The sequence below is a fragment of the Athene cunicularia genome (genome assembly GCF_003259725.1).
Source record: "Athene cunicularia isolate RWA chromosome 3 unlocalized genomic scaffold, athCun1 chr3_part1, whole genome shotgun sequence".
NCBI lineage: Eukaryota > Metazoa > Chordata > Aves > Strigiformes > Strigidae > Athene > Athene cunicularia.
Genome location: NW_020799097.1, coordinates 114,161,981 through 114,175,824, shown reverse-complemented (window position 1 = coordinate 114,175,824; position 13,844 = coordinate 114,161,981). Strand labels below are relative to the sequence as shown.

General features: G+C 39.8%; 2 protein-coding genes across 15 annotated transcripts in view; one reads left to right on the top strand and one right to left on the bottom strand.

Moving 5' to 3' along the window:
- The window catches only part of CCDC88A (coiled-coil domain containing 88A), a 79,023-nt gene extending 68,575 nt beyond the window's left edge, over window positions 1–10,448 (top strand). For 11 of the 14 annotated variants that reach the window (XM_026845171.1, XM_026845174.1, XM_026845168.1 and 8 more), the window contains 3 exons: window positions 1,278–1,767; window positions 6,020–6,119; window positions 6,666–10,448. In XM_026845171.1, the coding sequence (XP_026700972.1) occupies window positions 1,278–1,767; window positions 6,020–6,084 (555 nt within the window). In that variant the 3' untranslated portion in view covers window positions 6,085–6,119; window positions 6,666–10,448. The other 3 variants (XM_026845163.1, XM_026845164.1, XM_026845162.1) reach the window with 2 other exon arrangements.
- A 1,086-nt stretch (window positions 10,449–11,534) lies between these two features.
- On the bottom strand, window positions 11,535–13,844 carry LOC113477987 (prolyl-tRNA synthetase associated domain-containing protein 1-like; the record flags this gene model as incomplete). The annotated part of the gene is made up of 2 exons (XM_026844680.1): window positions 11,535–13,118; window positions 13,812–13,844. Coding segments are annotated over 2 exons (471 nt in total), but the record flags the coding sequence as incomplete, so codon positions are not given.

Below are 13,844 nucleotides of genomic sequence, written 5' to 3'. Positions count from 1 at the left end.
AGAGCTGTTGTCAGATCTGTCATACATCAACGGGAAAGAAAAGGTGCTTTACTTCATTCCCTTAGGAGAGACTCTTGTCTGCTTCGATTTCATCTTTTTAACTCTGCTGGGCAAAAAAAATGACCTTGGAGTTCATTGAAATCTGAGAGGAGTAAGACAAATAGAATATTTCTGTAAATCAACAATGGTTTGTTAGAAGCCCAAAATCACCTTGTCTCTGCTAGTATTCTAATTTCTTGAGTAGATTTGTCCAAAACCCAAAAGTGTTCTTAAGATAAAGCAGTTCCTGTGACGAGGACCTCTCTAGAATAAGGATCAGACTCCATCTATTTTTAATGACACAATTGGACTTGAAAAATACCCATTACCACCTGAATGGATGGAGGTAGTCTGTGACTTGAGTCTGGAGTGTGTTTCTGGATTTTTTGTTACATAACGTGATCTCTCATCTGTTGTCTCTCTGACAAGGATTTTTGATTTCTAAGCATTAGACAACACTCTTCTGGCAACAGAAATGAAAGAAACCACCTGAGTCATCGTCTAGTCCACAGCTGTTCATTAATCCCTTTCAGCACGAATCATTCAGGTTGGAAAGGTATTCAAGAGGTCTCTTTACAGTCTTCCACCAGAGCATTTCCATAATGCCTTTGGCTGAATTGCTTCCAAATTGTCTCTTTCACCAGTTTAAAAAAGACTGCAGTCTTTCCCCACTGAGGCTGTGAGTAGTATTCACCTAAACTGCTTTTTCTAGCTCTGAAGTCTTTTCTCAAAAAAGAAAAAATTGGGATCTGTCTGATGCAAGTTTAGACACCAAGGGTACCTAAAGGTTCTGTGCTTTGTATTACTTCCTGAGATTCTTGTCTTTATTATTTGAGCATCTAGAGAACTTAAGGTTTTACCTCTGGGTGATCAGTATAAGTCAAAAGAATAGTGTGTATGAAATGGCCTGGGAAGTGTTGATGAGTGATGACAGAGGTCAAGTGAGTGAAAAGGTGAACTTGAAGTTTTGATCGTCTAACTTGAGTTAATCAGGATTACAGGAACTAACTCCAGGTTAATTGCATAGTGTTGTGATCTGTCCGACACCTGGTTTTCAAAGTACTTGCCTGTAAGCTGTACAGAAAACTCATCAGTATGTACCGTAAATGTTTAATACCGCTTTTAGGTCTGGAAACTTAAAAAAACTTCTTAGAATTTTTTCATTTATGTCCACAAAGCTTGCTTAAGAAATGTCAAAATGACAATTTATAAACTGATGTTTCGGGTTTTTTTGACAGATGAAATCTGCAAGTGAAGAGAATCTTTTAGATGAAGTCATGAAAAGCTTATCTGAGTCTGTGGAGCTGACAGGAAGGGAAAAGCTAAGAAAACAGCCATCTGCCAGTTGTGGTATTGTGAGATCCTTAAGTGTGAAAAATACAGTTGATTTCTCAGATGGACGATCTGTTAAACCAGAACAACTTGTAAGGCCTAGCCTTCGTAAAACTGAAGATACCTACTTTACTAGCTCTCCAATAAAATTTACATCGGGCACTCAAGGGAAGGTCAAATCTGTTAAAGAAAAGATACAGGCAACTGTATCACAGCGACAATCAAGAGATTGCAATCCTTATGCTACCTTACCTCGTGCAAGCAGCGTGATTTCTACGGCGGAAGGAACTACTCGGAGGACAAGCATCCATGATTTTTTGTCTAAGGACAGTAGGCAACCTGTATCAGTTGATCCAGCACCACCCACCGCTGACAGAAGTGTTCCAGCAGCCTCTAGTGAGTACTCAGCACACCAGTTACCCTCTAATTTTTGTCACTGTCTGGCTTACAGAGTAGATTATGTACCACAAAGCAATGCAGCTAAGGCAGTTAAACCACATCATCTAGGCAGTAACTCTGATGGGCCTAAGACCTCAAGGATGGAAAGGTCAGATTTTCGTGAGAGAACTTTGCTAAGCACGAGTGTGTGGAATGATAAAGTCAGTGTATCTGGTAATGACAGCACAGGGTCATTTACTGTGGCTCAGCCATTTTTATCCCTTAACACCGAATTAGTTAGTAATATAAGTGGATTGCCTCCAAGATCTACATCCAGAACAACTGATCAGGCAAATCTGTCAGCATTTAGATCAGTACCGAAAAGCCAGGAACAGCCTTCTGCTAATCAGAGATCTGATTGTAGTGACCTACGGGCAGTTCTAACTAGTGAATTCAGTCCTGCCATCTCTGCGAACACCAGTGAGGCTGAAGCCCCACTGCTGGTTTCTGAAGATAATCAAACTGTCTGGTACGAGTATGGTTGTGTATAAGGAAGTTGTATTGTTAAATATATATCTACACATATAGCCTAACGTGACATGTAAGTGTTCTTCTCAGTGTCTGCTGGGTTTAGCGAAAACTTCACTACAAAGAAAAAATAATTCCGTGTTAGATCTGCGGCTTGTGGCTTTCTGAGAACAAAGACATACGGCTCAGTCGTTTACTCTAGCATGTCTGAATGTAAAATTGTAACCTCACCAAAGTTTGCATGAAACATTAATTGCACTGTATATATTTTGCATGCCTTTAAAAGTCTTTACAATGCAAGCTATTATTTTCACTTGTCATGCATTACAGTTATTTTGGGGTTTTTGCTGTACATTACTGAATGCATGTTAAACCAGTTGCATGCTGCATTGCCAGAAACAGCATGCTCCACAACATCATTTCTGGTGCAAAGACAGTATTTTTCAGTTGTGCTCATGCTTTCAGATGTGTCAGTAACACACTGATTATGGACTTGGGGTAAAAATACTTTTTTTCACCTGTTCTTTCACAAACATGATACTAAAGAAAAGAAGCATTTAGTGAGATGTCAGTGTCTTGCCCTTGTCATTTATGCCATGTCCTGCCATAAATGCACTTTGCACAAGGAACAACTTAGAGCCCAATAATTCAGTGCCTCTAGCTTGCACAATAAATTTAAACTACTGTTCATGTTTATTAAAATACTTGAAAATAAATACAAAGACCATTCATAATCCTTAACATAAATGATAATTCTTATGCAGAGGTAGTAAGTAGTCACATGATGTGCAGCACTTGTAATGAAAAAATGACCCTTTCCACCTTTTCCCTTTTGTATGCTTTCTCTTTCCACGTCTGGTGTACAAATCTGGTGAAGTGTATGGTTTTATTAGGAGTCAAATAACAGAGTTACAAGAGACTCCTTGTGATGTATGGTAATAAAAACCTGTATTGATTATGGTGGAAATTCATTTTTTCTTCTTAATAGAAGTAACATTAATATAATAGAAAACAAGATGTGTAACAAAAATAACAGGAAAATGTTAAATTAACACACTAAGACAAAACAAAAAATAACAAAAACTTGCTTGCAAACTTATAGGAATGCTTAAGCCAGTAACTCATAAAATTCCAGGTGATCAAAGAGGAATGTTGAAAAGTTATTACTTAATATACCACAGGCTCTGCAATTGCTTGAAGCTTCTTAATCATAAATGTAAACAGAGTTTAAAAGTTTATCTTAACTTAAACTACAGTTACATGAGGCTTTAGATGTTAGCGATTTTTTGCACGAGAAAATAGATACTGACACTGTAGGCCAAAATGACATATGCTATAAAAAACCTGAATAAAAGTACATCTAGAGGAAAATATATTTAGAATTGAAATTAAATATTAAAAATAATGGATGTCAGATTCTGACTTTTACAGTTGAATTGACTTTGATAGCAGTTTGGTGTTAGTGATGGTGCTGCTGTGTGGGGTGCAGTTCAGTCCTTTAGTGTCGAAGTGGGAAGGGGTAGAGGTGCTGCAGGCACACAGCCCCTTCTGGGAGGAGTAGGTCACTCTGGCAGGGCTCCATTTCACACAGGAGAGTTGGTAATAAGTGCAGGGATAGCTCCTTCCAGAGCTCCAGCTACAGCTCAAGGTGGATGTTTCAGAGACGTTCTGTGGAGGGTAAAATTACTGTTTCAAAATGCAAAGCAGCCATCCTTTAGCATGTCTGCAGGCATCCCTTAGGTTGGGACTGATAAATTGCTCCCTTCTCTTCAAGGTTGTTCACAGCCTGTTGTTAGTTAGTGCTGTATCCCTGCTGGAATTTGTCTCATTTGGAAAAAAAATCCAAATGTGAAATAGAATCTTAATTTCACCAGCGTTTACTCGCCCACAGTGAGGTCAGTGTTCTGATTGTGGGTCATGGCGTTGGGCTTCATTTCTGTTCATCTGTAGATGTGTTTGAATTAGCTTTGAGTTGAACAGTGCTGTTAGCTGATGTGCATAATACATTTTTCAAGTTATTTAAGGAATTAGAGAGAAAATCTTCGTAGCTCTGATAGTACTTATTATGAACTCACCCTGTGCTACCAGTATCTGTATTTTTCTTAACTGATTGCAAGCCTGTGTCCTGCAGTGAGACTGTTTGTTATGAGCAGAACAAGGTTTGTTGCTAGAGGTAGTATCTTCTGTTTAGATCACCTGCTCTTGCTGGAGAGATGGGATAAGCTTTCAGGCACGCTGTTATCTCATTTGCCAGCCTTGTCTTGATTATGTCCTTAGACTGTCACAGCAACAGAAAATACCAGCATTATCTCTAGCTATGTTTATTATGAGCTCTCCAGCATGACCACTGAACCCTGATTGTAATCGTGAGCAAGGCCAATGCCTAAAAATAAATTTTAAAGGTTAAGCCTGTGGGGTGAAGTTAAAGCTCACTATCAAGGCAATGAAGTACATTTTTTTCCAGCCACTGCCCGTGGGGCACTTCAGTTGGCATTGTTTCATTTCTTTTCACAGCACTGAGCTTTCACATACAAACCAAATCTGACAGTGAATATTTATGTCTGATATTTAATGCCTGTTTAGCTTGTGTTTTACTTCACTCCTTTGGGGCGGGGGGACAACAGCATTAAAACAGCCTCTCTCTTAAGCACGAAGGGCTTCAGAATAACAGAGTGTGTTAGTGTCTTTGAACACTAGTGTCTCAGATCCTAGATCTAGACTAACCTTGTCCAGCTCAAGCTACAATTTTGCATGGCTTTGTACATTTGTAAGGAATTGCATTTTGAGTTACGAGGATAATAACTTCTTGTGCTCCTGGTTTTGCTCCATTGAGTTCAGGTAATGCAGTGGCAGCGTGCTGCTAGTGACTTTTTCACTTGACTGAAAAATGAGTTGTCAACATTTGTTTCTTACACATAAAAGACAATAAATGTTTTCATGTACAAAAGGAATTTTTTTTTTTTCTCCACTTTTTGGTCTTTACCCTTTAACAATAGATACATAATGGATGACTCTTTCTGTATGTGCTCAACTGGTGACAGGATCCATGAAGTTCCTTCCAGACCCAGTCACTACCACTCCCGGGCCATTCAGATGCACTTTGCTTATGCCTTGGTCCCTGCTGCCTTTAAAAAAATGATAAATTAGGGCTTTGCATGGTAATTATAAATACTGAATATGTGGCTGCCAGCCAAAAAAGGTTTTGTTGTTCAGGCTCAATAATTTGCTTGCAGTTCAAGGCTTGCTTGATGCTTTGCTTGAAGTGAACAGTAAATGGAGATTCTGCATTTTGCACGTTCAAGCTGTTGCATGCAAGATCCTTTTCTGTTTTGCAGAACTGAATGTGAACGTTTCTGTCTGTGTAGCAGGTAAAAATGCAAAGATGAGTTAAGTTCTGTGCTAGGTTCATTCAGTCATGATTACATCTGATTTTTTTTTTTCTTTTCACACAGGCAGAAATTTAGGATTAGTGTCTCTAAAAGTTAAGTCTGTCTGATTGTGGCTTTGAAAGTAATACCTGGTTATTCTAAATGCTAAGATGAATTTTAACGAGTGTAGTTGAATAGGCACTTCTAGTGGGTTTCTTCCATCCCTCTCCTCTGTCCTTTCCTCTAAATATATAAAAAAGTGTTTATTATATCCTTTTGCTCTACTAATAAGTAGAATGTGTGTTAATGCATGAGGGGTTTTTTTTCATGTCCTGATGAACACAATGAATAACATGAAATGCTTTTCTCTGCAGATGTGGAAGCTATCCCAGAAAGCAGAAATTCAAAAAGCAGGTCTAGGGAGCAACAAAGCTCCTAATTCTATTACCCACTACATGAGATGTGGGCCAAGTGGTGAGTTTCCTGCCCAAAATGTAAATGAGATTAATTTCATTTACAAAAAACTAACAGCATTACATATAAGAACAAGTGCACATTGCATTAACCAGATGTAAATACTGCTTGCTTAACTGGCTTCTGTCTTGCTTATTAGTTAAGCCAGAACAGGTTGTTTTTCAGCAGTTATTTTGCCTGTGTATGCAGGGAACTTCATCCCATTTAGCCTTTTGCCTGTAAAAACGACAGTTTATTTTTCTCATCTCCTGAAAGTTCAAAGAAATTACATTAAGAAGTAATATTGAAGTCAGTTCTTAGAAAGGGACAGATAAATAAATCTAAAAGAATAGTTTAACAAAACCAACTAGTCTATACGACAAGGAAACTGCCTTTGTATAAAGCTTGTCTTTGGCATTCTGTCCTTCTCTTGACTTCATTAAAACATCTTCGATGCATGCTATTAGTGCTGTTAGTTCTGTTAGTGACTTAACTCTGTATTTTATACTTCTACACTTTAAGCTTTTCTTATGTTCTTTTCTCTTTCTACCTTTCGACTGTACACAGAGAGAAAAGTGTCCTTCAGTATCTCAGTATGAAGCCTTTATATCTGAAGTAACAAGACAGCGACTGTAGGAATCATTAATAAAAATTAAGGGAATTTTTTACATTCTTCGTGACTAGAGCAGGCAAGAACTAAAAACCTACCTACCTACCTTCCTTCCTTGAATCAAGGAGCTCTCTCTACTGGAGTCTACTGCCGAAAATTTGTAGATGGTCTTAGGAATTATTGCACATTGCACTGTTAAGATCTACTGAATAAAGGACAGTTCTCATCTCCCTAAGGACCAAGAATTTTAAGGTCTCAAGAATTACTCCAGGGGAAAAAAAAAAAAAACCACAAAAAACTTCTTTCATCTTCTGTTTCTGAGATTAGCCACTGATTTGCTTAAGCTTCTGCTAATAGTTAGCTAAAAAAGCCCGTAACTAGCAGTTTATATTTACTTCTGTAAATCTAAAGTAAATGCTGTAGTATTTTGTTGAAATTGACTGTATATACAGATACAAAAACCTCACGGCTTACTGGCACTTCACTGCCTTATTTGGTTAGCATAATCTGCATGAAATTGCTCTTAAAAAAGTCTATGCTGATTTTTGTTGCATACTGCAAGAGAAAAATCTGTTTACATACATGAAAAAGTTCGACAACTAACAAAAGTGGGAGTCATGGGATAATCGTATTATATAGAAATTGTTTGTCATTTGTGTTTTTCACATTCCCAAGTTATTCTGCGTATATATGTTCAGATGTTTCTGGCAGGAAATCGTCAGGTATGAGTTTTCTATAACTTTTATTTTAATATAAGGCTGTTTTCAACAAATGGCATTTCCAGGATAAGACTGTCTTTACAATGTTTGTGTATTGACTGAGTTTTTTTAAATTGTTTGTCTGTTGACATGAGCTGATTGTGGCTTAGGAGGTTTCTTGATGGCAAAAAGAAATGTAAATAATATCATATGCATTTTACAATCGGTTCCCCTTAAGGTTCTCTTTTACTAGTAAGATACATTTTGTTCATTATTGATTTATATTAAAGTCAACCAATGTTCTTGGTACAATCAGTGGTTGCATACATTTGTTGTTGTGAAAGCATTTGCAGAGAGCTCAGAGGAAGTGGTGTACACGAGCTTACAAGCAGATCCAAAATGAGTTACCAGATTTATGTTTCATGACAAACCGGTAAGCGCATTTATATTCCTGTTCTAAAGGGTGGTGAAGTGGGTAACCTCCTCGTGTCCCATCCACCAGCAGTCACATAGATCAGTTCACTCCCAGCTATCTCCAGTGGCATCAGTGAAGGTAAGGCTGAGGTGTAAACAAGAGGAGGGACACAGACTGCCTCTATGTGGGGCCTACTGCTGCTGACACTGGCATTGCTGCTACAGCTTCCTCAGCTCCCAAACAGCTTTCACAGGCTTTGTCGCGTCTAAAGTCTCCAGCTGTCAGGGACAGGCAGAACGGAATAATCTTTCACTGGAGAGAGAAAGCAGTTCAACAGATCCAAAGCATACTGGCAAGTCATCTTTTGATTTTTACTGAAATTTTGTCCAAAAGGGGACGAAAAGAGCAAAGTTTAGAAGGGGAAATGGTTTCTGTTGTTTTTTCCTTGAAGTGACTTCCTTCTGAAATATTTGTGATGGTAAAATGTGCATAAAAGTCTAGATCTAAACAGATTATTTTAGTTTTACGGTTAAAATACTTGGTTCAGCCTGGGATTGTTTTCACAGAGAATTTAAACATTATTGAGGGGGGTTTTTGAGTGAAAATAGGACCCATCTTGCAGCTTTCCACCATACAGAATTTGCAGTCTTCCTCTGAAAACATTTCTGGTATTTCATTAAAATAATTGGGGTTTTTTGATTACTGCCAGCCTACTAGCATCTGTTTGTGATCCCTTATTCTCAGTGTCAAGGTGTTCACGGGTTTCAGTGGCCGCATGGTGAGTTTTGCAGAGTATCAACACAGATCAGCAGTCTCAGGGGAGTGATCTGTAGCCCAGAGTACTCCTGAAATCCAGCTCCACTGGATGCTGTTGCTGTTGCTGCCTGCATGGAATAATTTCCCGTATCGTAACTGATCCCGTAACGTTGTTGTGAAGGATTTGGAGCACTGTGTGAGGTTTTTGAGGAGGATTCAGGGCATTCCAAGCCATGCTGCGAGATGTTACCAGTGGGGCAGGTGGGGTGATGGCAGTGGCTGGGAGAGGTGCTATGGCTCAGGGCCTTTTTTGTACAGGCAGTCGGGATGTTCCTGCACACTTGGGAGCTCGGGGGGCAGCTGAGTTTCTTCCCCAGTAGCAGGTGAGACAGTCCGAGCCCTGGTGTGCTCCAGGAGGAGAGCGCTCTAAGCAGGAAGAATTTGTTCGTGTCTGTGCCACTCGGGTGCTGCAAGGTAGTGACAGAGTGCAGGAAAAGTTGCCTTTTCAAAATTGATAAGCAAAGGTTTGCAGTCTAGAATGCCGGTTGCACTTACTAAAGGCATAGCTGTTATGAAAGAGAATGAAATATCCCAAATGTTAGGAAAATAATTTTGTAAACGATGGTATTCTCAAGCTCATTTCAGGGTCTGATTGTGAGTGAATTCTCCTAGCGCTCTCTGAAGCAGCGGGCTGATGCATTTCCAGCTATCAAACACTAGCCCTTCAGTAGTCTTCCTGTCGTTAGAAGAACGTACGTGTCTTGAATTTACAGATGTAAACTGTAGTGCCAAATGCTGTTTGTATTCTGAGCACCCGAGCAGTTTTGTGTGTCTGGGTAGGCTCTGTGAGGCCCTGGGAGTTAGGTGGGAGTGGTGTGTTAGCAGGAGCGCTGCTGGGCACACGTAACCTGCAGGCATCTCCTGACGTCACAGTTGTTAGCTCATCTCCTTTCTCTGTTCCTTAAGTCGGCCAAGAGCACCCGGTGCAACTTCTACACCTGCTTTTTGTGTATTATTACATCTTCTGAAAGCATGTGTGCCATCATAGACAGGGTTTGCATTTAACAAATCAGAATTTACTTCTCTCCGCACTTTCTCTGGCAAAGAAGTTTCAGAGCAGAAGAGTGGTCAGGGTGTTCTCCGTGCTTTGATGATTCTTAAATTATTTTTTTTTCCTTTCTTAATCTTTTCAGTCTGTACCCTTCAAATAAAATAAAAACAGAAATTTAATTTGGGAGCCGCTTGGCATTTTCTCAGACACAAACTCCCAGGGGAGGAACACAGCAGCTGTTGGACAGCATACAAGGGGAGTACCCAGCTTTTTACCCCCAGAGTTGCCAAATCTGTCACTGCTAGTTCAAGATTACAAAAGAGGTTGTAGTACTACACAATGTATAATGTTAATTTACTTTTCTGGTAGTCTGCTGAGGGTTTAGTAACATCCCCAACATGTATTATTTCTGAACTTTTTCTAAGACATGATGCAGCCTCAACAAAGGAGCTCATGTATGACTTTTAGAGTTAGAGGATAATGTATATGTAAATAATGCTTTGATATTAATAAAACTGCCTTAAAGGAATGTACCTAGGTGTCAAACAAAACTTAAAAAGCTCTTATTTAAAACTGTAATTTCCTTTACATACTGATTTTTTTTTAATGTTTGCCATTGTATACATTTATTAATGATGTTATTAAAATGCCAAACCAAATAATTTTTATTCTTATTTTGTGTGTACATTTATACACACTTTTTTTCTGGAAACTGATGTTACTGGAAGGATATTGGTGTGAAGTAATGGCATTGTGGTCAGTTGGTGATGTGTTCAGTGAGTATTTCTTCTGGAAGGAAAATGATAAAACTGTAGCAGAATTTTTCTGGACAGTGTGTAGTTTTTGTGTTGTTTATTTGTGTAGGCCAGTGTAGCTTTTAACTAGATGCTATTTTGATATTATTTTAAAAAAAGCCCACTAATTTCATAAGTAAATACAAAAAGAAATCATTCTAGATTTGCCAGATGTAGTTTAAAGCTTTGATTTTGATTTTCCTCAGTTGTTATTTTTGATGAGACAAGTCTCAGCATCTCTTGGGAGGACAGAGGTAGTTAAATTTTAGAGATAAAGATTTGTGAAGCATAGTAAATTGCTATTGTGCACATGTCTCAATTTTTCACATTTAGAGCTTTCTGGATTAAAAAAAACCTTGATGAGTCAAATTCAATACTTAAGTGCTAAAGGATTTTGGGGTATCACAAAGAAGAAACCTTAGGGGAGAGAGAGTAAGTGAAAGGCTGAGGGTAAGATAAATTTTACTTTTAAAGACACATAAGACTGTATCTTAATATCTAGCTAATTTAGTAATACATTTGTCAATCCAGAGTTTATTAATTAACCCAATATTCACTAATACCAGATGTTCCTTTCAGTCTTTCACTTAACAAATGTAAAATCACATGTATCTGGACATGTCTAGTGATTCTTTTAGGTCACTTCTTTCCCGTTTGAGATGACTCTGTGATAGATGGGGGGGGGTTGGTTCATGTATTTGAAGGTGGAGGGGAGGATTTCAACTGCTGTGTATGAAGTATTCAAAGTTCCCACCTTAGAACAGCAGCCAAATCCTTCAGAAATTAAGGAAACCATGGCAAGGATGGTTGTTAAGTAACTTGCCTTGCCCTGGAAGATGTTTTTCCTTACTCTGTTAATGGGGGCTGTTCATTCTGTAGAATTAAAAGATTTCATTACAGGGGAAAAAAACCCAATCCATGTTAATTATATTCTCAGCTTGCAGAACTCTACTGGCCGTCTGGAATGGAACCGAGTCTGATGGACTTGTTTCTGCCCTGTATTCCTTGCCAAGTGTTCCCCTTCCTCAGTTCACTTTGCCTCCTGTGGCATGGTGCAGCAGCAAACAGCCATCTGAGATGGCCAGGCTTTTTATGGTTTTTTTTCTTCACTCTTCCATAATCTTTATTTCCATTCTGTCCCACGTTGTGTAGACACTACCACTTACCTTGTGGCACAGTTTGTACATGACCATTAGGGTCCATTCGAAAGCCTTTTTCCCCGTCATCTTCAGATTTTGTCCCTCACTTTCACCTCTCCCCTCTTCAGGTGTTGTGGGGGTTCTGCTTACCACAGTATGTCTATTGGACTGCACAATTTCTGCCACTTCTTCCTTCAACATGCAATGTTGGGAGGGTTTTTATACATTGAGGCAGGAGAGATGAGCTGTGCCAGCTGTCCCCATGACAAACGACACAGGGTCAGGAACCCACAGTAATGTTACTCCGTGGAGCAACCTGGCTCCCCCCAAGCTGTGGCTGGCTGGTGACACCAGGTGTCCTGCCCCTTATGGGGGGCTCTAAAAATGAGCAAGGCCTGTGCCTCTCATCATGGGGCAGTTACCAGCAGGTTACATCATCTCCCAAGGGGAGGAGACTGAAAACGCAACTAAAAACATAGACAATCAAATGCGTTTTCCGTAGCATAGGCAAATGGTAAATTTTTTCTAGGTAAAAAGTAATAAAAAGAAAGCAGTATGTAGCAGGGGATGAATGGGTACGGGTACACAATCTAAACATCTGTCCTGTGTGTACTGACAAATATTTTAGAACTTGAAGTTAATTTGTTATTTCCTGATACTGTTCTTTGAAGTTTAAACCTTCAAGGCCAGTACCACAACCAGAAAGCTCCAGATTTCTCCATTTTATTAATAAAGACTATAACATCCTTTAAATAACACCTTCTCTACTTACTGGTTACTTAGTGGCAGATTGCAAACATGTCTTGTCTTGTAAAGAATACTCTGTTAAAACATCTAATACCACAAAGACGGTTGTGTTTTTTTTCTCCTCGCCAGATTATCCAATATAAACTTAAAACCATCAAAAGATACTCTGTTAAAACATTTAATAAACCAGGACAGTATTTTTTTCACACCAGATTATACAATATAAACACAATTTTTTAAAAAGTAGAAACATAATTGGCAATTTTACTAATGGTAAGGAGACAGAACTTTAAAAACTTTTAAGTAATGAGACTTTCACCAATTTTGCTTTTATGCTCTACAAAATCAGTTCCTAGTGACAGAAAACAGCATCTACTTCATGTGTTCGTCAAAATGTATGATGATTGGATCATGGCCTGTTGATCTCACAAACTTCAGAAAGTCGCTGGGGCTTAAGCCCATGGTTGCAGAATTTGTCATTGGATGAAAATACACCTTTTCATGGCCACCTTCCAGAAAGGCAGCATCCAGCACAAACCTCACATCTCCCTGGTCGCAGAAGAGGGCAAGGGGTGTCGCACAGCCCTGGCCCACGTGGAGTTTTTCCAGCATGGCATTTTCATCCGCAAACCTTAGGTTTCCACTTCCGACACCCAGTTTTTTAGCAAGATCGTTTAAACTGATTTGCCTGTTGTGCAAAACAGTCACCAGCCAGAACCCTTTCTTCTTTTTGTCTTTAAGAAAAAGGTTTTTACTGTGAGCGCCTTTCATGTGTTGGACGTGGGGCATCATTTCTTCAACAGTGAACACCTGGAAAATACCATCAGTGTAGTGTGAGACTGTTAGATGATCCCATTAGACTGACAGTTGCGTGCTGGCAGGTATCGTCTGTTAAATACTTGGAAAATACTGAATGTTATACTCAGCCTAAAAACTGTACCCTTTTATGAAGAAATTTTACAAGAACACAAATAAAATGTGACATGCTTCTCCTGCACGCTCGGAATCATTTCTGTCTCATATAGAGCAAGAATATCACCCTAAAAACACAGAAGGGCTGCCCCCACCCCTTCTTTTTGCGGCTCCACCGCAAACAGACTGGAATGGTGTGGGACGTGCACTCTGAACGGGGAGCTAGAAAAAGTTTGGAAAGCGTCCTCCACACGGGTGCCGGGGCGGCGAAGGGGATGGGCCGTGGCTCCTGAAACCACCGGGGGACTGGAGGGGAAAAGAGGGATCTCGGGGAACAGAAATACAAGAGGAGGAAGCTGGTGGCTGTGCTGAAAACGGCCCCAAACAGCACTAAAATACTACGCCAGGCCCAGCGGCTGTAGGTCTATTTGACGAGAAATTCCGTGGTGATAATTCTACAAAATTTTGAGCAGGGCCTCGGAGTGGGCTGTGGGCCGCCGTGTCCTGTCCCTCCACGTATTTCCCGAGAGAAGGTAAGGAGGGTGCCGAGGGGCGGCGGGGAGAGGCGGCTGCGGCGGCCCTTGCCCCTACCTGGGGGTGCTCGGCCGTGACCGTGACGATGCC